The sequence below is a fragment of the Dioscorea cayenensis genome, chromosome 3, assembly GCF_009730915.1.
Source record: "Dioscorea cayenensis subsp. rotundata cultivar TDr96_F1 chromosome 3, TDr96_F1_v2_PseudoChromosome.rev07_lg8_w22 25.fasta, whole genome shotgun sequence".
NCBI classification, from domain to species: domain Eukaryota; kingdom Viridiplantae; phylum Streptophyta; class Magnoliopsida; order Dioscoreales; family Dioscoreaceae; genus Dioscorea; species Dioscorea cayenensis.
The window spans coordinates 11986284-12013897 of NC_052473.1; the positions used below are offsets into that span (position 1 = coordinate 11986284).

The following is a 27614-nucleotide window of genomic DNA, read 5'->3' on the forward strand; positions in this document are numbered from 1 at the left end:
GAAGACAAACCAAGGTGAAATTTATTTTGATTTCTAGACAAAAATACAAAGAACTTGTATCAACAATGTGCAATAAGATTGTCTTGGTTTGCCATCTAAAAATCACATACTCTCAAGTTTACAAGGGTGCAGCCTGGATGGTGCTGGAAGGAGGCTGTCTCTTCAAAAGGTGAGCTGCGAATTCTCTGACTTGACTTATTAGGTGCTCAAGATCCTGAACCCAAGACCATGTGGGTTCATTAAGAGCACGAACTGAATTCAAGCAGACTAGAAGCGTCCCCCCTTCATGCAGCAGAACCTGTAAAATGAACAAGATGGGAGACGCCTGAAATTTCAGACTTGTAAAATGCATAAAACTGTATATTTGAAGTACCCTGCCAAAATCTAATATCAACCTATCACAGCACAAAAGGTAATGCCAAAACCAAACTTTTAGTGCATTAAAAAGTGGGGAAAAAAATAGTAGTTGCATGGAGAGGAAAAATGCCAACTAGATATAACTTAGGCTTATCATATAATGGAATGGCTTGGCCATGAGCATTGCTGGCTACTGAAGTGATTCATCAGTTCACCTTATTCGACATCAGTAGCACTATGTAATTTTTATTTAATACTCAATACCGTATGTTGGCCATTACACCACTTGAGAGAATCAGTTGAACATTGAACGCTGAATCATATTTAGTATGTTTTAATTATTTTTCAGGCTCCTACTTCTAAGGTGCGCCATCGGCATTCAGGTTCTTATTGGGCAAAACTACAAAATTATGGTGCAGACTGACCCCTGGAAGACTATGATGCTACTGCATTTGCCAGGGAAGGAACAGTTAAGGATGGTCCTACAAAAAAGCCTCTAGCAACCTGGTTTCTAACATCTGTGGTACTTCAGAACAATGTCTGCATACACATCAAAACTTATACATGTCTTAGTCCTAGTCATGAAGTATGCCAAAAGTTAAATATAAGTCAAGGTCTAACCAAAGACACTTAAATTATGATCCTTAAAATGAGTTAGGCTTAAGAGGAATTTACATCATTAAACTACTAAAGATAAGGGGAGTCAAAAGTCAATTATGTGCACATGGACATTCACTAGCTGGTGTCCTGTTGTGCTTAAATGGAGAATGACAATTTATAGGTGATGGATTTCATCCTACCACTTGACATCATATTGCATCCTTTTCCATAATATATACATTGTGTATTTGATATTATCCTCGAAAAATATTCATGTGTACATACCGTCAACCATAGAGGAAGAAAACCCAACACTGAGGGAAGAGAAGCCGCAATTATACAAGTTAAAGCAAGTGCTACACTTTGCTTCACCTGCAACCATTCATTATGCGAACCAATCAAGTGCTTGGACAAACTAGAGGAAATGTGAAACCATCATATCCATCATTAGATAGTACCAGTGAAGTAGTTTGGCGAGCTTTTGCAATGCAGAAAGGAACACCAGAAATATTATCTTGCAGTAAAAGCACATCTGCAACTGCTATAGCAGTCGCACTAGCACGCTGAGCCAACACCATTCCAACAGTCGCTGCAGCTAGAGCAGGAGCATCATTAATACCATCACCAACCATTATCAAGCCTCCACCTAGGCAGAAGATAAAAATGAAATTAGGCACCAACCTAACAGTTCTTAACCAGGGAAAGGTCATGTAAATTTTCCATAAAGCATTTACCTCTCTTTGGAAGAAATTACATCCATAGAGTATTAACATAAAGACACTAATTAATGCCTGGTATATCTGGTAACCATAGAAGCATAAAACAGCACTGGTGAAAGTGAACTAAATAGTCACCTGTTTCTCTAGATGTCGATTTCACATGATTGAGCTTATCCTCAGGCTTAAGGCTGTGATAAACTTCATCAATACCCACTGCTTTAGCAACTCTCTTTGCACTTAATTCATGATCGCCAGTTAACATAATTGTTCGCAATTTTGCTTGATCCTTTAGTGTAGTTAGCACTTTTGCAACACTTGGTCGAGGCTCATCCTCAAAATGAAAAAGTGTGACCTGACAAAAAAAAAATATTATGCTTAGCAAAGTTGAGAAATCTATTTCTGAAACATTTTTATTGTCATCAACCTTAGTATAAGAGAACCTTTAATATAAGGACCTTTCAGGAATTCAAATCAACTAAGATGAGTAGAAATGAGAGGTGTTAAAGATGGCTGATATTGAGATTGGTAAGTAGAAGTTTTGGTATCTAGGCTCTGTAACCAAGATGACGGAGAACTTATTGAAGATGTCACAAATAAGATTAAGGCAAGTTGGGTAGAATGGAGAAGAGCTTCTCGAAGTTTTATATGATCATAAAATACCTCTTAGATTGAAATGTAAGTTTTACAAAACGGTAGTTAGGCCAACTATGATGTATGGGTCAAAATGTAAGAAACAACATGCTCAAAGGTGGACATGTTGCGATAAGAATGTAGAGGTAGATGTCAAAGGGTTACTAGGAATGACTGATTAATGAATGAATTTATCATAAATAGATTTGAAGTAATACCTACTACTAACAAACTAAGAAAGAATTGATCGAGATGGCATGGATATCTCCTTAAACAACTGATAGATGTTCCTATAAGAAGGATGGAAGCTCTTCAAGTAAAGGGTCATAGAAAAGAAAAAAAAAATAGATCTAAAAGTGTTTAGCAAAAACATTACGAAATGATGTCTTATCTTGGTTTATCTAATCTTTTGACTCTTGATTTGTAAACAACCCCAAATAGTTAGGACCACGGTTGTCAAATGACTCAAATCGTGAATTGAATCAAATTGTAAATTGAACGTTTTAGTAATAAGTCCTAAAATTTCATGTAAAATAGATTCCACATATTTCTAACCCAAAAAAATTGAAGTTCTGCTATTAAAGGATGATCATTCACCTATAATTACCCTAAGAACAAATATATGTCAATGATATTTACATAATCTTGATCAATGATCACAAAAAACAACAAAAATAATTTGTTGCAATCAAAATTCAATTAAGTCAAAGTCATCGGGATCTTCTTCCTCATCTCCATCTTCATCCAACAAAGCCAATTCCTAATCTTCCTCCTCATCCTCATCATTATTAAAATCATCTTCAACTTCTACTTCTACAACTTGAGCTTTTCCTTTTCTATCCGCATTCAAATTTCTAAGGCCTAGTTAAAATAAAAAAGAGGGTTAGCTTAAAGAGGGTTAGCTTATTTGTTTCTATAGTGAAGGGTAAAATGAGGGGAGGAGAGGAAGAGTCTGTTGGTCTGGTTCCTTTCTTTTGAAAAAAGAAAGTGTCGATGGTTTTAGGGTTTTTTTAATGACTTGAGTTATAGGCTTTGGCTTTTAAATTATAAATTAGATGAGCTTTCAATTTTTTAAAAACTTTTGGGAACCCAACACAAAAACAATCTAAATTTAGTGTATTTTCCGAATCGGTGTGAATTGTAAATCAGACAAATCAAATTGAATCGTCCCTATATCAGACGGTTCACAACGATTCAAAGGGTGACCGATTCAGGCCTGATACGTATTGTAAAGGGTGAGGTAAGGGGGGAGGTGACTCAAACCAAATCAGCCAATACGATTCTAACAACAATGGTTAGGACTAATGGATTGTTGTTGTAAATAGAGAGAAAATTGATATTTTTATTGGAAAGAAATGGTGCATAAAATTGTTGTTGTTCCCACTGTTATTGATATTCACATATCGTGTGAGCAGGCACTCAACCTATCTCACACTAATCTGTTTTGAAATAGTACAAAGCATAAGCACACTGAAGTAGTAGAATTAAATATTAAAAATTTCTTTAACAGTTAACCACATAAAGTTCAAAAGTTAAATGTGGCATACTTGCAGCCTGTGTCAGCAATATATGATGCTTTGATAAGGGAATATGTAACATAAGAGTATTCAATCTTGGTTTGTCTGAAGAGGAACACATGCATTTTTCTTAGACTTGCACATACTGCCAATCAGAATCTGTAGACTACATAAATTCAACAAGAAAATAATAATTCCATGATCCCATCCCTTATTAAGCATTGAATCATCAGAAAATAAACTGCAGAGAACATCTAAAATCTGAAATGATTTACCTTCTTATTGACAGATAATGCTGCTTGAACAAATTCACTACCATAGGCAGACATCCTTACTGCTTCCCTGATCTTTTCTGATTCATCATTAGATTTACACAAAGATGCAATGTATTCCACAGAGCCAATTGATGCCTTTAGGAGCTCATCACCTCCAGGTCCTCTCTATAATATAGACAAAAAATTGTGCTTAACTTTAACCAAAATCTGTCATGGTGTATCCTAGATGTGAATCACAATTATATTAAAGTCAACGTTGCCACAAGAGGAAAGACAAGCCATTCGATTATTTGATTTGCCAATTGAAAGAAATACACAAAAATATAGATACTGAGATCAAACCTTAACATTTTACTGTGCATAAATGTGATCTAGATGTAATTGCAACCAATTATTGTGAGAAAATAGCAATGCATTCCTAATGTTGGTTTTCTTATAGTGTCGATACTTTATGGTCCAAAATAGAGGAGCACCCTCTCTGAAAATTCCAAGATTAGTATTATCTTTATATTAATGGAAATTATGCATCAAAAGGGTGTCAGAAGTCTAGTAATTAAGATTTTGCCAATTACGTTGTTTGAGAGAAAAATTATCATGCCGAAAAAGAAAAAGAAAAATTGGTTACATAAATTTTTATCAAAATAAAGTGTTTACATGTTTGTGGTTAAATTGCTAGAATCCTCCACAAGGCTACCTTAAGGAACGATGAATTTTCAAACATTTCATGGTATTCAGGGTAAAAACACCGAATTTTGAATGAAACAAAATTAATATAGAGAATGAGTGAGTATCATATGCTAAAGTTATGCTTAAAAAGCAGAAAACTCAATAAATTATGATTGCCTACCTCAATACCAGATAGAGTTGCAAGAAGACCTCTACCAGGAAGACACTCAAAGCTCTCAATGGAGACGTTCGGAAGATCTTTCCCCATACTGTGATCAACAACTGCTCTGCAAACTTGCAGGAAGGGAAAAAAATAAGATTTCAAGAACACGCTAACTTGCTAGCCATACAATCGATGTTGAAGAAAAATCAACCGCAAAGATCTAAATGCATGCTGAACATTTTCATAAGCAATTTATTTCAAGGAACTCGTATAAACTTATAAGTTTCAATCAGTCATACATAGGAAGTCCAACCATACACCAGTAGAGAATATGCAGAAACTTGCACAAGATCACAATCTAGAGAGTTTTAGATCAATCATACACATAGGAAGAAACATGTACTCTACAACAGCATAGGAGAAATTCAAATTGAAAACAAGAATCAGAAACACATGACCCACCAATTATAGGAAAGATATACTTCCAAGTAAAATGAAGAGTCTGTTAAGAATTATGATGCATCAATTGAATAAATCACCTCTGATCTAGTTCAAGAAATCAAGGTCATAGGTGCAGTCACACAGAAGGGCTGTTTATCCCTTAGCATATCTTAACAAGCTTTGAAGTCATTTTCAGACCTATAAAGAAAATTTTAACTATTGCACTACATGCAGTAAAAACCATCTTCATACCAGTTTTGTAAAATACTTTTTGCCATCACTAAGGAGCCAAGATGTAAATATATCTCTCTGCCAACATTTCTAGACCCTCCTCTCTTATAACAAGGAAACAGAACATACTACCATAGTCCAAATAGAATCTATGAAACCATGAGTACGGATCAAATCTAAATATTCAGCGTGGTCACCTAGGCTATGTATGGACTTTCACTTGTTGTGAATTTTAGCCTTTGTTAGCGATAACATTAAATTGAATTAAAAAAAAATATTATTTTTGTCTGGAATGGCTATAATAATTTATGCAGCATCTCATGCAGCAGTGCCACATCAGGTCCTTCACAACTACAGATGATCACATATTAATAAAAAACTCTTCTTTAGAAGAAATTGCTGAAGTCATCAAGTTGTCAACACTTCAGAAAGTAATAAGGCTTCAAATGTATAAATCCCTATAGAGATTCATATTCACATGTAGATACCCCATCATCTAAATGGAGAGAATTCATTAAATATCTGTAAAAGTGAATATACCCAAACAATTGTACATATATATAATATTCATATTTATGCATGCTGAAGAACTTTGTTTGTTTGTTTGTTTGTTTTAATCTAAGTATATCTAAACATTATAATAAAGTAATTTTAGAATTATAAAAAAGTTAATGGTTCATGATGGAAAATGCAACTTCAAGGCTTAAATTAAACTAATAAAGGAGACTAGGTACGCATATATTTAATATTTTAAGGAATATATGTATAAATATGAAAGATTTAGGCAATATATGTAAAAATCTTCAAAAACTAACTTTACACAAAGTGTTTGGTTGATACAACAATAAATGTGGTGAGGCTTTCCCTGTAGTCAGATATTAGAGGTATATACATAACATTGAATATCTGTAAGGTATAAATGCAATATAAACTAAGTTTAACATGTTTACTACTATTGCAACTGAGCCACAACCAATTTATTTCCTGAAAATTTCTCAAAAAACTGTATGCCCTTTAAGGTGGCAGAAAAGTTGAAGGCTATGCAATGAAACATGTCATGTCATTTGTTGTAGTCATATCAGTAATAATAACATTGTTTTGAACAAAGAACATTGTGGTATCAGACAGAAAGACTTAAAAAAGAGATTAAAATGAAAGCTTACAGAACCAATTGACCCTTTTTTCAGTTTGAGGATCTATATGAAAGAAATAGGCAAAGTTCAGTAGCATAGGTGCTGTTTTAGGTTCAAACTGACATGAGCAATGAAGAGAAAATGAATAATCATCCATGGGCAAAATACATTCCACACTCTTTGATGCAGCGGTATACTTGAGACCGTTGATTCGCGCATGAATACCCGATAAAAAGCCTTCCAACACCTGTTGATCAACGATAACCAGGATTGGGAAAGAGTAAAATCTTATTACGCAAATAAATGATGATCACAAAACTGTTACTCTCTTACCCGTAGGCTTACAATAAATAGGTGAACTAAAAATATGAAAATAACCCTAAAAAGGAGATAATTTGAAAATATACCAAAAATGGTAAATTCTCAAATTTCAGCAAGAAATAAAAAGACTTAACAAATAAAGACTACTGCCACAAACGGCTTACAAATCAACGATTTCTAGCCTAAGATATAATCAAATCAAATCTTTCCTAAAATGGCAAAATTGCTGTTTTCGAGGCCAAGATGATAGAATTCGGCCAAAAACTGGCATGGCTCACAAGCAAAGCTAATGACTTGTGCTCGTTGACCCGTTTTCCTTCAAGTGAGACACTTAAAAACCAAAACTCCATTGTTTGAAATTACCAGAATGCCCTTGTTAGGCCATGTCCCATTTGTCCAGAAAGACACAAGCTTGCTCTTCAATACGCCCCACATCATTCTCCTTACGTTGAATAGAATTCGCCCTTGATTTGGAAGGCCCACACCAATCTAATGTTGAACATCACTTAATGATGGTAGCTTATCAAGTAGTTCTTCGGGACTTCCGTCTTTGAATTCAGCTATAATTGGCTTCACAATCTCTGGGATTGCCTCTTTAGTTGCATAACTACCTGCATCAATCACAAAGCGACACACCTTACCTAGGAGGTGCAGGTGGTCTGGAAGATGTTAGTTCTCAACCAGTCATCTTCGGTAGCCCGTGGTGTCAAACAAGATTTGCGTGCAACTAGGGCACTACCGATGTCTTCCTCAACTATCTCCTCATCGAGGTGACCTTCGTCAAACACCAGCGGGCCTATATCGGTTGTCTTCTTCCTCCTCTACCAACATAATTCTCTTACCCACCTTCTTACAGTCCGCTTGACGATACCCCTTTTCTCCACAGCTAAAACACTTGATAGTGCTATTGGCTCCCCTCACGGTTGTGGAACCTGCAAGTCGGTCCATTGTAACCCCTCCTTGAGTTACGCCAGTCGGACTGAAGCCAATCGATGGATTATCGCCCAATGTCGCCCCTAAGCTTGTAGGGTAAGCTTGTAGGGGCTGAGCGCCGATGTTGACGTTTGATAAATTAATGCTTGCTGGTGGGCGGACGAGACAAAGATCGGGTCAAACAAGTTGACAGTCTCCTGAATCTGGACTCGCAACCCTCCGATGTATCGCGCCACTAACTGGTCTGTTGACTCTTGAATCTCGTTCCGAGCCAGCAACTGATAGAACTCCATTGAATGCTCTTCCACGGAGCGTGTGCCTTGGCGAAGATTGTGCAAACAGCTGAAAATCAAACACTGGTAGTTATGGGGCAAGAAATTTGAGCGCATGTGCTTCTTCATCTTCTCCCAAGAATTAATCTTGTCCTTGCCCAACCTACTACGGTTCAATTTCAGTTGTTGCCACTATGCAATTGCGCGACCACGAAGCCTTGTTGCTACCAACGGAACCCCTCCTGTCCTCGGGGACCACCTTGAACTCCAAAACTTCCTCAACTGTAGTCAACCAGTCAAGGAATTGTTCCGCTTGCAGACCACCATGAAATTTTGGAATCTCAATCCACATGCCAAATTCCCACCGTCTATCTTCATCGCGGGGATTTCTAGCACATTCCCCACGATTTTGCCCTTCGCGCCGCCATGCTTACACGATGTCTGCAAAGTAACTGTTATCCTCGTCCAACAAGTCTTCGTCCCCTCTCCAAGGCACGGCCTAGATTGGTGCTTCCCATCATATGTGTAAACCTTTCGGTCGATTCCTCCATCATCCGCTCCATTCGAAGGTCCAAGAGATGACCAACCCGTTGTTTAAAACGGGCATCATCATCACGCTCGTAGATCTCCTCCATCTACCGAGTAGGGCGTCCTCGTCCATGGGGTGGCATGATCGATTCAGCTCTGGTACCAAACTGGTGCAGCGGTATACTTGAGACCGTTGATTCGCGCATGAATACCCGATAAAAAGCCTTCCAACACCTGTTGATCAACGATAACCAGGATTGGGAAAGAGTAAAATCTTATTACGCAAATAAATGATGATCACAAAACTGTTACTCTCTTACCCGTAGGCTTACAATAAATAGGCGAACTAAAAATATGAAACTAACCCTAAAAAGGAGATAATTTGAAAATATACCAAAAATGGTAAATTCTCAAATTTCAGCAAGAAATAAAAAGACTTAACAAATAAAGACTACTGCCACAAACGGCTTACAAATCAACGATTTCTAGCCTAAGATATAATCAAATCAAATCTTTCCTAAAATGGCAAAATTGCTGTTTTCGAGGCCAAGATGATAGAATTCGGCCAAAAACTGGCATGGCTCACAAGCAAAGCTAATGACTTGTGCTCGTTGACCTGTTTTCCTTCAAGTGAGACACTTAAAAACCAAAACTCCACCGCTTGAAATTACTAGAATACCCTTCTTAGGCCATGTCCCATTTGTCCAGAAAGACACAGGCTTGCTCCTCAATACGCCCCCCATCACTCTTCATCCAGTTCTCTTGTCATATTCTATGATTTTTGTTTCTTTTTTTAAATAAGAATGTTAAATTAGCAATGGGCATATTGGACATACTATATTTTTGCAAACATATTTATCAGTAAAGCAACATTTGCAAGTCTCAAAGTTTCTCTCAGGAAGTATCAGAACCGTTCACTTCAAAAATAAATATTTATGCAACATCCTTAAATAGGTTATAAAAAACAACTATTTCAAGTATGCTCATTTCTCCACAGATGCTCAATGCCTTAATACATTTCAAGTTTTTTATGTTAATTAAAAGCAAGATGGTCCACTTTAACTTGAATTTCATTCTATATGAAATTCATTCTAATTTTAGTCAATGTGAAATTATATTAAACTTGAGTTCAAGCATAACATGATAACAATTCTAATAAAAGTAGCTCACAAAATTCCATTCAACTCTTCTACAGCTTCCTTTCCAAAGACAAGGATTGTCACACCAACTTCAAAACCTTAGGCCAAAAAACCTTGATTGCCAAAACATAATTCCTAAATGCACTTTTCATTACCATAAGATCTTTTCAGCAAAGATAGAATTTGCATTGGTCTCTTCCAATCTTACTTTGAAATCATAATTACGAAGCCTACATACGATCAATTTCCCAGTCATAGAGCCTGCTAATCCATATTTGCAATTATTATCTTAGATTTGCTCATAACGAAATGGTTTTAATCTGTTTCTTAAAAATCATACTGCCTAACACATTCCAAGAGTGTTTGATGATATGTAAGTCAATCCAAGCATGGTCCACTTACATAGCACTTTCTATGTTTCCTCCAATAAAGTGCCCCACTTGCATGTGAGTGAACTTCGGCCCATATTCCAAGGTTTGACTTATGGCCAATTTAGCCTTTTGTCAAAATTTTGTATTTGTAACCAAATGTGGCATTAAAATGTGACTCAAGATTAAGCATGATTAGTTATCCTTTCAGTCGAAAGGCCACAAATAGAGCACAAATAGAAAGTGATTTCAGTTAACCTTTCTAGCCCTTTGCTGAGCCTTAGGATCTAAGACAAGTGTAATTAACTTACATTGTAATAGTTGAAAGTCAACCAAACAAAAGAAAGAGGGATGCAGCATCTCCACTCGTATCTAACCAAACAAATAGACAAATTATACTAAAAGAACTATTTACATATGAACCCACTCACACAGTAAGTCCATTTACTTCAAACCAAGCATTCCCTAAATACTACAAAGGGTATATAAAGACATGACTCCCTCAAGAATTTCCAGTGAAATAAGAGATCCAGTTCCCAAACAAAAGTACAGCACAAACAAGGAGTAATTTCAGACCATATCCATATGACTTAACTATGTTGTATCTTCAAACAACATGGAGGATCTTCATTTGCATATTTTTTTTGTATTATCTGACATCTGATACTATGCGTATACCTACAACTAGGTGGGCCACAGAAGGCCACATTTATCTCTCAATATTTACCTGCATAATAGCACAGTCCAATTATTTAGAGAACAAATAACTCAACAAGTTCAGAATCTTTGGAATTCAACTGATCCCAGAACATTTTCAGATCTATCTGTCCTGCTTAGTTACTCACGTGTATACGCATGGACTTAATTCATCTTAGTGTAAGTAGCTATCTCACAAATCAATAATTGAGTCGTTAGTCCATGTACTACAGTGCATATCGCATGTCGTAGCATAAAGGATCTATTTGTGTAGCTTGTTTGTTCTGGCAAGGGTATTACATTGAGAAACTTGCTAGGTTAAAGTATGTATGAACAAACTTTCACCACAAATCAAAACAGAGCATTACTCAAAGAAACAGGTGCTCCATTTTTTTTTCCTTATACAAGCAAGTGAACCAAAAGAAAAAGGAATATGCAGCATTCATGATTATTTACACTGACCTTCCAATCGGATGTGTGGTACCCTTTTCCATGGCTGCAGCTACAGCTAGAGCTTCTTTTTCACAGCTAGGAACACAACAAGAAGAAAAATGAGACTTGTTCAGTCCAACAAAATGCCCATGAATGGGTTCAATGGCCTTGCACATAAGCTTTCCTGTTGTAAGCGTCCCAGTTTTATCAAATGCAATAATCTGGCAAGCTGCAAGGGCATCTAATACACGCCCTCCCTTTAGCAGTATTCCCTTGTAATTAAAAGGAAAGAAATCAGGTAAAATCACTAAGAAACTATGCCATAGAATACAAAAGTTCCAGTGGAAAGATATGCAAACATAAAAGAGAAAACAACAACAATAGTACTCATAAATCAACAAACTCATACCAGAAGGTTGAGACTTAACATCAGTGGATAATAGAAGCTCAGTGAAAGGTTATAATAACAGATTCAACCAAAGACCAAAAATTTAATCATAACTACTGAATAATCAATCTTGCAACTATTGTGCATTATTTCCTTGGATGTATAAACAACTAACCAAAAACATGCATTGAGAAAGTACAGTAAAACAACATTTCCAAGGAAGTGATGCCAATTGGAAATAAACAGCCACAAAAATGGTATATATAAAATTTAAAAACAAAACATAAACCACAAATCAGCATGTCTTGAAAAGTTAATCAGGAATTGGAGAAGCTTCAGCATACTAGTCATGAACCATAAAAAGTAAGGCCAAAGCAAAACCATAAGGTTAAGATATAAATTTCAGAAAAATAATTTCACAAGGGGTGCTCAGCATCAAACTTTTATTACAACAATAGAGGCTCATTTTATTTCAAGAGCGTCAATGTTCAAGGCAAAAGCATCCCTTTCTTTCCCAGATGAACTATCATGGTAAGCACTGGAATCAAGAGAGTGTGTTGAGATCTTGGGGGCTATTTCTGAGACACAGGTTGAGTTAAAAAATAAAAAATTCTCATCATTTATCCAAATACAGAATTATGGATGGAAAAATTATGCTAGGAAGGTTGTTATCCCCTTAATACCACATCAAAACTTGGCAATAGCATCCGTTTCTTTCCCAGATGAACTATCATGGTAAGCACTGGAATCAAAGAGGAGTTGCGTTGAGATCTTGGGGGCTATTTCTAGGAACTAGGTTGAGTTATAATCAAAATTCTCATCATTTGTCAAATACAGAATAATTATGGATGAAAAAGAATTATGTCTAGGAGGTTGTTATCCCCTTAATACCACATCAAAACTTGGCAATAGCATCCCTTTCTTTCCCAGATGAACTATCATGGTAACCTTTGGAATCAAGAGAGTTGCGTTGAGATCTTGGGGGCTATTTCTGAAACACAGGTTGAGTTAAAAAATACAAAATTCTCATCATTTATCCAAATACAGAATAATTATGGATGGAAAAATTATACTGGGAAGGTTGTTATCCCTAATACCACATCAAAGCTTAAAGGTTAGGCCCATGAGTTATTAACTAACAGAAACCAGAAAATAAAGAATAAATTTTCTGAGAAAATGGCAATTCATAAATTGATTGCTTCATTAGTTTGAAAGGAAAAAATAATTAAAAATTAAAATGAGAAGAATAACAAAGCAAGAGATAAATATGAATAATCCCGTTACCCAACAGCAAACTCTAAACAGTATGACTCCAATAATATTCACAAGTCCCTAATAATTATATATGCCTTAAAACATTGATGTTTTAAGCATTTTTGCCACCACATTCGGTGGTCACTGAATTGATCTTGGCGCCGTCCATTGGAAGCAAATAGAAAGTGAAGGGAAAATGTCTACAAAGAAAAACTAAAGAGGGCGCCAAAGAAGGGGACAAGACAAGCTTATGTAAATGGCCTTAGGGTTGCATAGAACTTCTATCGTGTAACAATACTAGTGGCGGTTCAATGCATGACTGGTCCCTGTATTTTGGCAACACGTGTTCAATTTGAGTCCTTATTTTGACACAGCTAGTCGAGTGGGAATGGAGGTGGGAGGCGGGGCGGGCGGAGATGCGGATCGTCCCCATCCCGCTTCTCACTTGCAGGCGGGGAGTTCCCGGTTGGAAATTCGGCACCGAAAAGTGCTCCCAGCTCACTCCCAGCTCCCGTGGATCCTTCCCAGCATGCGAATCCGCCCACTACCAAAAGCTGATTAATATATTTTCTATAAATAGCTATCAATATTATAATAATCGTTTATGTTACTGCATCCCAAGATGCTTTTATACTCTGATTAGAAAATATATATAATGTATGATGATATCTAAATCGAAATGGATATTTAAATATATAATGCTTATATGCTTAGCTTAACACATGGATATTTGAATATCTGCTAAATTACAGTACCTAATTGTCCCAATTCATTTTAAAATTAAATAAATAATTATAGTTTTTATGAGATATTAGAAATTTAGAAAATTAGAAGTTTGATTTTAATTTTGTAGATATATTATATAATAATTTTCGTAATGGGATAAATTTAAGATTTTATTAAATAAATATGTTTTAATAGAAATGTATAAATTTAAATAATTAATAAGTTGTATGAAATAATTGTGAGTTCCATAATAATAACTAAAAATATTAACAAATAAATATTTATTGATTATATATATATAATATTATGTTAATGTTAGAAATAATCTTTTAATAAATATATTATATATAATATATTAACTTTTAGAATCAGCGAAGGGAGTGGTGGGATCCGTGGGCGCGGAGACCATTCCGCTTCCAGCGCTTCACTTGCAGTGATGTTCGGGAATCCCGCCCCGTCGGGCTGGCCCAGCGAAGGAACGGAGATTCCGCCTGATGCTTACTAATCGGGAAGGTCCTTATACAACAATAGAGAATGAGTCAAGTGCATTTTGTTCCAAGCACTTTGGTGTATCTGCATTTTCAGTACTTGCACTTTAGAGTGCAGAATATGATCCGTGCACAGTCCATAATTCATGCTGAGTCCATATTGCTGAGTTGACAATTCCCATTTCAAAATATATGGCTCCGTGCGTATGGCACACACTGTCCACAACATTAACTTCTATCCTGTTGGATTCAATGATGTCTGATATTTTGAATTATTATTATTATTATTATTAGCTATTATGTGTATTATTATTATTTTTGGTTTGCCCTGGCATGTTACCATATCATACCTTGGCACAGCAGCAAAAAGAATTTCAGCTTCAGCAAAATATCATGATATTATAAAAATCCAACCCAGGCAGTGGGCGCACCGCTCGCATATGCCTTGATGCGGGTGCGCCCACAACAATGTCATACATAATGAGCCATTAAACCAAAGGTAAGAAATTCAAGGGTACATTCCATTTAGGAGGTCAATTCAGCACCTGCAGACCAAAATAAACAAAATGCATTGTGCAAAAACCTAAATGAACAATACACCAAATTAAGAGGACCGATGAGTGCGTTTTAATCATAATAACAATAGAATTTCAACTGCGTCGAGAAGCAAGTCAACATGATAATGAGAAGTAGATGTAAAAACATTGCCAGATTCCTAGATGTGCTAAGAGTAGAAAAGAGAGTCGGTTAGCTTCTAAATGTGAAAATAAAGGTCGCTACTTGCACTCTGCACAATGCAAAGAAATAGAGGATAGAATGACCAAACAACAAGAACAGGAAGTATGTCTAGCGGTGACAAGTATCCTTAGAGAAAAGTCTACACTTATGAGCCCTTGAGTCCCCGCCTTCTCCATATGGATCTTTCTTGCCTTAGAGAAACTTAAAGGTCCTTGACGCTTGTATTTGAGCTAGATATATAAGGGACATAACCGATCAAGATGTTGATTTGTGAAGGGTTAAATAGCTTCACTGCAGTCCGTAAATTTTGGTTCCTTGTTTATTTAGGCCACCAATGGATGTAAATTTGTACTCTCAACTGCAAAATTGACCATTTGGCCTACCATCTAGAATGGCAGCTGATATGTGGCTAATCACGTGGCGCATTGGCCTATGTCCATGGCCAAGGACAAAAGGGCCTAAAGACCAACTGTCCTGCATCAAAAGCCAAGATGAACATTATACTACTTTACTTTAGAGACCAAGAAATGAATAATGACCCAAGCTTGAGCACACTGAGTGGCATTAGCCCATTTGCAAACTAACATATAGATGGAGTCGGTCCTGTAGAAACGACTAGCAAGCAGTATCATGCAAAAATCGCAATATGGTTTGTAAAACCCAGATTGCTGAGACAAAATGGCTCAAAAATTTTCAAAGTCAAACGCAAAATCTTGTGCATCATTAAAACTAATCCTGGTATTTTGACAAAACCAAGAGAAATATCCTATAACTGCAAAAATAAACCACATATGAAGGAAACTACTGTGAAAATGTTAGTAGGCATCACAAAATATTGCTAGATCGGCTGCTGGTCAAAAGAGCAAAATACGACTCTAAAGAAGTCAAAAACGCATCATAAGGAGAGAGTTTAACAGCAATTGGTCATTCTCGTAATATAGTGACCTCAAAGACCATTCATACACAAATAATAGTTGATGCAGGTTTAGACTAACAACCTTGGGACAGGTAGCATCTAATATTAATAACCCTAAGACACTGCAGGAGGTAGTGTTATTTTATATTTCCCAATTAAGCTTGAATTGATTAAGTAATCACATAATAATCCTAATTCCTAAAAGCTCCTCAGGCAGGCAACAAATAAGATAACATGTGCTCTCACCCAAAATTATGTTTTGACTCAGGATTTTCAATTAAAGCCATACATGAATCAAGAGGGTGAAAATCAGTCTGTAATACATTTATAATTAATAACAGATTACTCCACAGCCATTACCTTACTTGCACATGAACTTATTGCGATAGCAGCATAAGCTGGAAAGACAACCCCAACCAATACTGAATTGCGCAACCATCATCCCCAAGAGCACGATAGAGGCAGGAGCCCTAAAACTACAAGGTAAGGGGCTAGTAAGTTGGTAAAAATATGATGAAAGCTTATTCAAAGATCAGAAAAAGGGAGAACATAGATAACAATAAATTGTTTAGGAAGAGCAAAATCTCAATATAATGATGAATAAAAGTTTTTTCTGAAAGCAAGATTTACAACAATATCTTCTCCAACACTGTTGTTTTCAAAATTATAATGTTAGTACAAGTGGTTCTTGCAGGCTAGTGTTGTGGTACAAGATTGAAGTTCCTGCAAATATAATACCAACAGTCTAAAACTTCAAAGAATGTTGCCCAAGTTTCCTATTTATTAAAATTATTGCCAGCTGTTTATTAAAAATAGAAAGTGTGGTAAACAGCATTTTGGGGCATGGGAGTGGTGAAACCTCTATTAAGTATTATTATAACAGTATATATAAGATCCATCCTTTCTGTCTTTTCTCTACAGAATTGCAGTCAGAGCAATCTTTTGATAGAAAATATAAAGAGAATTCGTCAGTTTAATGAATTTTTAATAGTAGTATATTTCTGACATTACATGTATGTGGATAACAAGAACTTTTGTTCAAGAATATTCTGTATCAAATCTGGAAACTATGAAGAATTGAATGCTGAACTATATTCACTTCTGCAAAAAGTCATCAAGCGAAAACAATGACATTTTGGGATAAATTTTTAGGGATTTTACAAAAACTCTTCTTAATGTAGTATACCCCAACTAACCACCACAATTTCTTTTCTTTTGAACGGATACACTAATTAGCTATGACATTTATTATTTCATTATCTTAGGCCATGCAATAAGGTAAGTTGAATTAACAATCATAGGCATATTAATATTTGGATCAAGCTCTCTGTCCCAGCTGACCAAAAATATGAAAAAGGAGAAACAAGGATTTGATTTCAAGTTAGCAGCCACTTATAGGACTCCTTGCTCAAAGCGAGACTGGCCTTGAATTTTGTGTTCTCTTAATACTGAAGCTTTACCTTATCATGTGAGAACAAATACCCTATCTCAAGAGGACAACATAGCTAGATGAGTTCTAATTTCAGGCATTTTTCAGCAATTAATTGAACTCTGGGAATATTTTCAAGGGGTTGGTCTAGGGTCTAGTCAAGAGGTCATTTAGAATCTTATTGCTCCAAATTTACAACAGGATTATAAGAATGCAAACTAACAAAGGATTTGATCTGCAGATGCCACAAGGATTAGTTTCAACTGAAGACAACAAATATTAATGTAGAGGTGCTTTCACTGAACTTTTTCAAAACATTTTCATGCACGCAATACTGTCCTTTGCCTTAATAAATCATAATGGAGCCAAAAGCGAGCATACCTGCTTACATACATATATGCATACATAAAAATTCTGGTTTAAAATGCTCAAGCAAAAGTTGCGATAATTCAAGACTTTAGAGCTCTGAAATTTCATCAAACACCTGGAGGAGACCAATAAAGGGCCACTTGAAAGAAATGGCTAAAGAGCAACTCCCAAAAGATGAGCTACAACTACTGCTATAATATTTAAGTTGTCAGCCACCTTTGGTTTCGCTTTGTTTTGGCATGCCCTTCGGCCTTTCCAGTCAATTGAACAATTTTGCTCAATGTTGAATCTTTCCACGACTTACTTGCTGCTTAAACATAATGAAAAAAGAAATCTTAGATGCAGAAATATTATAACACTTTTACTTAGGAAACAACATTTGACAATTCAGAAAAGGATGACATGTGCATGAAACAAAGTGAGAGTACAGAATTTAATAGCAAATCAAATACATAATGAGAACATGATTTACTCCACACCAGGATGAAAAAAACAATAGATTTCCAAAACAATAATTTTTGTACTATATACTAATTTGTAAAAAGCCAAGAGGCCAAACAATAACTTTTTACAAATATTCTCTAACAAAATAATTTTTATACTCCCAATGCACTGACCTATTTTAGTTCAATTTACAAATCTACATTTATCTCCTTAGTATGACTTGAATTGGTTGAGAAATTTATTCTTTTACTAAAGTCAAGATAGTAAGGCAATTCACAAGTTTTAGATGTTTTTTTGAGTATTTAAGTTTTGCCTGCTTGATATAGGTTTTCATTTCTTGTGTAAAAATTAGAAGAAACCAAACTGAGTATAACCTTCCAATTTATTTTTCATTTAATCAATTAATGCAACCCTTATCAAAGAAATTGTTTATTTATTCATTTATTTATATTTGTCAGGATAGTATAAGAAAATTGGCTACGAAACCTCTTTACTTTCATTTTCCCTTCTTGCTCATTTATTATGATTTTCCTGTCGCATATCAAAATTTGGGCGAGAGGAGATGGGTTAAGTTTTTTCTTATTAATTTTGACACTTAATTAATTAATTAATATTTCATTTATTAAGAATAGTAAAGAACATTTTAAAGTATTTCATTCCATAACTTTATAGTTCCTTCATGAAAAATGTCATCTAATAAGAATAACAATTCATGAGCAAAACTTGCACATGCCATAAGTACAATTAAACATAAAAAACAACTACAAACTAAACATCCACAAGGAGAACAGTCCATTTCTGAAACTTAAACATTCATATCATAAGAATAACAGCTTATACTTCAGTCTAAACTTTCTCCTCCTTCCCATTCAGGTGCTCTACCAACTTGTCATGATCTTCCTCTTTTTGTAGTTCTTCTGAACCCATCAGTTCCATTGTGGAAGTCAAAGCAAGTGGGGTTTGCTTTACAAACCTTTGGAAGAAGCAGGGAAGAGAGAATGAAAATAACTAGAAAGAATGAGTGGAGAACTGAAATGAGAAAGAAAACAGAGAATTAGAGATAAATAGAGGGTAATGACCGAAACAATGACAAAGAAGTATAGGGCCATAGTAGAATTAAGAGAATAATGAAGAAGGATAATAAAAATTCAATGGAGCAACAAAGGAAAAGGAAAAAAAAGAAAGAAGGGAAAAAGGAGGTGTAGTGATGGCAAAGGAACAATGGAGACAGAGATAGAAAGAAGGAAATAAAGGATAAACAAAAGAAGATAAGATGATAATAAAGAGAGAGGAAACTAATGTCTCTTTATATATCCATCACAAAGTTAACCTTACTTTTCTTCTCTTCCATACAAAACCTCCTCTCCACTTCTCCCCAGCCACGCCATCTCCAATGTCCTGTGATGCGACATCAAGATCTCTTGACATGTCATCCTCTAACATTTGTTGACAGTAAATTTCTGATCTTTACTACTACACACTGTTTGTTGTGCTCTTGCTTGTCTTGTTTATCAAATTTCTAAATCACCAGTATCTCAATCAACTCCATAATATAAAGGAAGCACAACAATGTCAAAAGAATTCTGTATAATGCAAAGAAGTTTTCTTCTTAAAGGACCTCTTTGAAATGATAATGCCTGATAAGTTATTTGGTTTTTCAACTCTTTTAGGTTGAAGTTGCTTCTTCTAATTGTCGTACAGTTAGGTTAAAGTCATCAAATCTCATGTCTATCGTGTCTTCTGTCTCAAATAAATTTTGTTCATGAAGAAAAGTTCAAACTCCCCATCTTTTTTCTCAGTAGACTGAGGTAAACATCAAATCTACTAAAGGATAATGTTTACAGCAGCCCAGAAGATGTAAATTTATATTATTTGAAAATTAAAAATAAAAGAGGATAGACAAGAAAGTCAACATTAAATAGATGATTTTTAAATAAATCTATCATTTGAAGAGAGACATTTAACATTTTAGATTGTCATGGCCCTCTCTTTGAATTCATGGATTTAGTGCTTTTGATTGGAAACATCCAAAGTTAGTGATTCTCTAGTGTTTCAGTGGTTCCAGGTTTCATCTACCTGACCCTTATCACCTTAGTGAGGCTCTGGATGCAAATACTATACTGATTTGACCTCTAGAAGTCCCGTGTTCAGTTTGAATAGATATCTTGTATGGCCCCAAATGAAATGTGTTTATAGACTTGCAAATTTTTCACTAATAATTATCATTTTTTCCAAATGTTATTTTCTTCTATTTTGAAGGAAAATGCCAAAATTAACACCTCTTGAGACTTTTCATGCTTTACCAAGAAAAAGAAAATACAGATACATTTTGTATTTAAATAATTAAATTTGACTAATGATTGCAAATGTCATTTCTACTTATGCATAAATTTGGTTAGTTTGCTTAAAAACTTGTTGAGCCTGTGTAAAATGCATGTATTGCATTAACCTCCCATTCTAGCGGTGGCTAGTACGTGGTACATTCTTGCTGCAAGCTATGCATCAAATGCTGATATGAACCTCTACTTTAGTTTAACTTTAAAATTGAAACTGATCTGTTTGATTTTGACATTTCATTTAAACTCTGGGTTTTGTCTGCAGATAATTATAACCAGATAATAAAGGAAGCTACACAGATAACCTTATTCTTGTTTCAATATAGAACATTCATGCTCAGATTAACCAAAGAAAAGCTTCCGTTAATTGGTGATTCCATAACAAGGCAACATCATTGCTCTCCATGGAAAAGAGAAGTTACCAGTAGACCTTTACTTTACAACAAACTTCCAAGTGCTGAAACCAAGTATAGAACAATTAACACAAAAGCTAACAAGCAGAGGAGACTGCATTGCTTGAAGTCAGAGGAAAAAAAAAAAAGTGCAAGTAATCATCACGAGGATTCCCTGGGAGGCCCTGAGGTTAGAATCTATCAGTTTTCCTTCTTCCCCAAAGGTTTAATAACATGTTTTATATATTACAGCTATTTTTTAAAACTAAAAATTTTTGTCCATTGCTTAACAAGTACTTTTCCATATATATAAGCAAATATTACCTTGTTTGATTCCAGGTACCCACAATGAAAGGTCTTTTGCCTCTGGGCCTTACAATTGCCTACAAGGAGTTAGACTAGAAAGCAGGATGAAAAATAATTTATTTGAACTTAGTTTTGCATGCCATTGCAACTTAGCATTTGTGTTGTATCGCTAATGTACTCGTTTATGTTCCTTTAATTTGTAATGATTCTTTGTTTCTTGTTGCTAAATTTATCTAAATGTTGCAATTACCTACACAACAACAAAGGTCTATGGTTTTAATATATAAGCCCAATATCAATTAAAAAGGTATGTGAAGATATTATCTTAAGATAGGTTTGATTCAAAAATGCTCTACTTATTTGTAAATTAAGTGCTTCAGCATCAAAGCGAGATCCCAAAATGCTTTGACATGCCCTTGATGGCATTCACTCCCTAAACTTCACAGAAACACTTAACAAATATAAAAAACCCATAAGTGCTTAATTTACCATTAGAAGTATTTAATGCATTAGATGTCCAAGCATAGAAGTATGGAGCATGCACTTAGAAACAAGAATCCTTTGATGTTATTTTACACCCAAACACACATAGAAAAATCATAAGTGCTTAATTTACCATAAGAAGCATTTAACACATTTTGATGTCAAAAGCATAAAAAGTATGAGTTAAGCACTTGGAAACAAGCACTTTACAAAGTAAAGAGATGAATATAAGTGAATCCCAAACTAAGGTCAAAAACTTCTATATCACAAAAGTAACAGAAAACAAGAATATCTTCTTATTTATCACTATATTTCCATAAGTGCTCCAACATGACAGCTTGTTTATTGTTGATTCAAAGACAGCACTATCTCTATTTTGAAATTTTTAAAGTATGAGTAAACTAAATTCATACATTTCATGGTTTCAAAAGAACAGATGATAAACTAATCATTGGATAAAAACATTGATCAGTTTGCAACATTTCTGGAGTCCACTGATTCGAGAAATATTATGAGGAGTTATCATGTGATCCAACTCTAATTAATCAAATCTGTGAAGAAGTTCTAATGCAATTGCAGCCAGAGGAAGCTGGTAACATTTTATTTTCCACAACTTTCACTTCAGAGAAATAAAAGAAATATAAACGAGCGCCAAGAAATTCTAAAGTGGCATGAAAGCCAGATTTAATAGTCAGTAATCAAGTGGCCTAGAAGCTAAATGTACTTATCAATAAAACAAGCTGGAAACCACTGAGTAAAATAATAAGCAGAAATGAGAAAGAACAAACCAAAAGGTTCCACTCTCATATAAAAGTGATATACACTCTCAAGATGAAGATGTGTGATGCATACCTTTATAGTCATCATTCCTTCCAAGTTCCTCGCACCACCAGGGATAGCATCCCCCACTTTCCTCTCAGTGGCTTTGCTTCGAGTCAAATGCTCAATAGTAACAGTAGATGCTCCTTGACTCTCACTCATCCACTGGCACAGCCTAGGCGCTTAATATCAGCAGGAATAAAGTAAAAGCACTTGCCAACATCTAGTAATGAAAAGAGCATTAATGAGAGAAAAGCATGCTTCAAAATGAGACAAACATATATGAAATGGAGTCCATTTCATTTATTTAAAAATTGTCAGTGGCAAGAGAAGCCAAAGAAACTCTACTCTTCTGATTAAATATGATACCATGCAAAATAAATAACTAGTTAACAGATGCGGAAGGATGCCTCTTCATTTATTACATTATGGCATCTTGCTGTAAAATACACAATGGGATAACAACAGAGAACCCTATGAAAAATGACTCACCATCCATGGGTCCACAACAATGATTTCGATCACCAAACCACACCTATATGTTCGAGAAAATTAGACAATCAAGCTCTGTATGCTGCTCTCTCTCTTTCCACGCCTTGTGTCACCCATTAATTCTTTATGATCATCTAGAAATCTCTTCAAATCATGCGCAATGGAACAAAAACTTACTTTCAAGGGGATATTTCGCGGAACACATCTACCCGTTGTGTTAGGCTCAAATCTAATGAAACAGTCAAATGAGCGTATGTACCCGCTCCATGTGTATGGAACTTGTTCTCTTTCTTATAGCTTGAACTTTCCTCTTAAGCAATTAATAGCATAATTAAGCCCATGCCATTCTTATGAAACTAAGATGAATGAGCATAGAACTCAACAGTTGAACTTTAACTCAAAAATCACAAATTCAATAAGACAGTGTCAACAAGAAGTTGGAGGGGATTGAGGGGATTGGAGGGGATTTGTTTAAGAAAAATTGATGCAGAGTTCCCATAACAAAAAGTTGGGCATTCAGGGCTTATTCCAAAAACAGGATAACTTAAATTAGACGTAGACCATCTTAATGTTGACATTATCGGAGGAAGAACCTTGGTAATCTCATGACTCAGAGCAAAACCGTAAAAGATTGCGATAGAAAAACAAAAGAAAATAATGAAATGCATAAAAACTTTTATTGCAACAAAGAAAAGAATGATGGCTACAGAATAAAGAAAATCAGAAGTTACAATCAGGAGAACATTAAAAAGAAATTTGTTTGTTGGACATTGGCTAGTTTGTTTCTTTATATCCACACGAAACTTCCTAGTCAACAAAAAGTAAAAGAAATCTAATCTAAACAATATTGCTCACTACAAGTGGTTACTGCAATTTTTACTTTAAAAAGCTATTCACAATCTAACAGCAAGCATTTATAAGCTGACAGAGCAAGTAACAAGATAGTCAATCCAACTGCACAATGTTGAGAACTTGAAAACGGACCTCACCAGCTCTGACCAGAATAAAAGATCCAACTTCAAGGTCACTAACAGGAATCTTTTTGTAATTCATTTCCGAAAAATTGAACCGGCTGATCATCATTGACTTCCAACACTAGTGCATGATCGGGATAATTGTCCTTCAATTCTTTGACATCAATCATTGACCGGCTTGTAAAATATTCTTCAGCTGAAAAGTAAAACATCATTTGATATTACATCATTTAAAACCAGGATGGCAAAAATTATATATTTTGATGAATACATTCTACCAATGTGGGCAAGATTAAACATTGCAAGAAGCAAGCCTCCTTCCAAGGCATTGCCCATGAAAATTGACGCATATGCAGCAAGAGCCATGAGGACATGTATGTTTACTTTTTCCAATTAGCTATATGTTTACAACAGCATCAAGTGCTGATGAGATCTGGAGAAAATAGAAGAGATATAGAAAATTAGAATGAAGCCCCTGATGACATGTATGTTTATTTTTCCACAACCTAAACTAACAAGAGCATCAAGTGCTTCCAAGATCTGAAAGTAGAAGAAACCTTTTTTCAAAAGCCTCAAACTAAGATTAGCATCTCAATCGTATTTAGGACTACACAAAGAACATACAGGGATGTTTGAATCAATGAAAAATTAGTATACCACCGAGTACCCAAGTCTCACACACAGAACTTCATTATAACTCTCATCATCACTTTGTGGCCATATTTGGATCATACATGATTGATGGTAAATTACAAGTGATCCAGAATGGAGAACCACACTCAAAAATATACAAAAATAGTGTAGTAAATACTCAATCCAATAAGTAGCTTGGACTTCATAATTTGCCGATGATAGACTTAATCATGCTTATATAATAAGAATAATCAACAATTACATTATTAACTCAAGAGTAATTTTGCAAAAGCATGTGAAACTCATCACTCTTCAAATTAGGTCAAATGGAAAATTAAGCATGTGCAAATAAGAAAGCCACTTTTGGTCAACTAATAATAAGTAATAACCAAGTTTGTCAAAGCAGATAGGAAACCCATGTGGTAAAATCCTTAACAGCTAACGCACCTAGAAAATCCACCAAGTGATATAGAGCATGAAAAAAATTTTAAAAATAGTATATACAAGTTTTTAAACCATGCTGAATAAAAATTAATAAAAATATACCCAACAAAGTCAATCAAAGTCGAAAAACATAACATACTAGAAAACTTGAAATGCATGCCATTTATTTAAAAATGAGGCCTACTAAATTTCATTAAATCATATAGGTTTTTCTTTCATTTTCCCTCATTTTGACAATCTGTAATATTAATTAAGCAATGGGTTTTTGTTTCAATTTCGTTAAGTAACAAATTTCAACTGGACTAAGTTGAGTTAAATTGGGTCGAATAGACCAAATTGCAATATTGAACTAATCAACTGTCCACAACATTAGGCATGCATTACTTGATAAGTCAATGCCCTAACAGTAGCTAGTGGTGTAGGCCACCAAATGGTACTCAGGTACTAAGTAATTAATCAGTTAATACATACATGCTGGCATGCACAAAACCATCCTGGGACACCTAGTTACTCAAGCAGATGCCTTAATAACTAATTCACCTCCATCACACATTAGAAGTGTAAAAAGTCCAAGGAATACACTACCTTCACTTGATTAATTTCACTCAATGCACAGAGTTTTATAAATTTACTCCTGGGCATGAGGTATGTAAACCAAGTTTAGGTCTTCCTGTCCCTCTATCCAATAGGAAAACCAAATAAAATAGAGAACTAGGTGCACAGAAATGTTAATTTCATTTTGTATCAAATAGTGACCCATCATTATAGTAGATTCATTGTACAAGTACCACAAATACCAAATCTTCCTTTTCCTCCATTAGGATACTATCAAAATTTTCTTTTAAGAAAACATCAGAATACTAAAACTAAAAACACATTAAATTAGGTTAGGGGAAAACAAGGATAACATTCACAAATCAATATAGAAAAATTGCCTAATAATTAGGAGGAACAAAGAAATATTTATCTAAATTCTCACTCACCTTATGCAACTGATCCTTAAATAACCTTAGTGAATGTTTGAAAAAATTTTCATTCAATCACAAAATAAAGATACATAAAAACAAAAAGAACAAAAAACAAATCACAAACAAAGAGACGAGGAGAAAGGGAGTACCCCAACAAGAGGGAATGCGACAGCAATGAGAGCGTTACTGAGAAGCCCCTTACAACCCGGGTAGGAAGGGCATAAGGGCAAGCAGCATGAAGAGGAGCAGACCCATGGAACAGCAGCAAAGCTGGGAGATGTTCCCTCAGGAAGTTCGCGAGATTAACCCAGCCCACCATCTTAGCGAACCTCAAGACTACTTCTTGAGCCCGGGTCAACTCCCCCCCACCTCCTTCATGCCCATGGTGGTGATGGTGATGATGATGGTGTTGATCATGATGATCGTGATGAGAATGATCATGAAGGCATCCATGAGAGCGACAACCAGTCCGCCGGGGAGGTAAGATCAGCAACGACCTGGAGGGAGAGGGAGAGGGAGAAGGGAAGGGTTTCAGCCGAAGAGGAGGGAGGGAGGCAACAATTGGCGATGGGTAGGAGGTGATGTTGATCAGTGAGGGAGTTCCTCGGCAGGAGGCAAGGAAGCGGAGGGTGTGGTAGCGAAAGGAAGGGAATCCATCGTAGTTCTGCCAGCAGGTGAGATCATGGTGATGGAGATGCGGGGATTAGAAGGAAACGGAGGGCAAAAGAGCATGGCCTCCTCGCGAGTCTTGTTGAAGTGAAATTCAGGGATGGTGTTCATCGGGTACTGTCCACATGCTGGTGTCAGATCCATCACATCCATGGTCACACCATTTTTGCATTTCTGCCCCTCTTGTTATTGGTCATTACTGCAAATTAATATTCGCTGCAAGAATTGAGCCTTCCAAAGTGTGAATAAGTTTTATAAATATAAACAAATAATTTAAAACAAGAAAATGGAAAAAAAAAAATTGAAAAGTTTCATTTTTTCTGAAGAGCCCCTTTGATATTATGAAATTCCAAACAATCCCTGTTTTATTAAAGGGCTTAATTCTGCCATACTGCGTCCTCTAGTAATTACTGTCTTTCTCGAGCATTAGTCATCAGTAATATTTTTAGATACGTTTAAGTCCCTCATATTTGATCGAGTTGAGACTTTCTAATCGCATGATAGATGGATCTAAATTTCTGTCGTCACTACTAGACGTGACTTTTTATTACGAATTGGGGACTAAAAAGTTCGATCGATCGAATATGAGGGACTTAATTAGACCTAACCTGCAAACGCGACTTTTTATTACTGAAACAGGGACTAAAAAGTCCCAACTCGATCAAATACAAGCGACTTAATCAGACTGCAACGAGAAATATTTAAAACCACGCCAACTAGAAAGCGGCCAAGATAACGCCATCTACGCCTCGCACTGGAAAAGTCCCCAACTCGATCATATGAGGACTTAAATGTACCTAAAAGTATTGTAGGGACTAAAAAGAGTAGAAAGACACAATTACAGGGACTTATATGGCAATTATACCTTTATTAAACTATATATTTTTTAGTCTCGGCATTATCTTCACCGTAAAGATGGCACTTG

The 27614-nt window shown here is 35.5% G+C and overlaps 1 protein-coding gene across 1 annotated transcript; it reads right to left on the reverse strand.

Moving 5' to 3' along the window:
* Positions 1-24352, reverse strand: LOC120250347 (probable cadmium/zinc-transporting ATPase HMA1, chloroplastic). The gene is given in 15 exon segments (XM_039259152.1): positions 1-298; positions 1243-1329; positions 1416-1603; positions 1812-2028; positions 4099-4263; positions 4946-5051; positions 11452-11693; positions 16292-16353; positions 19147-19202; positions 22415-22440; positions 22543-22669; positions 22671-22684; positions 23986-24063; positions 24065-24171; positions 24254-24352. Coding segments are annotated over 15 exon segments (1743 nt in total). The 5' UTR covers positions 24342-24352; the 3' UTR covers positions 1-118.
* Positions 24353-27614: the final 3262 nt, after the last annotated feature.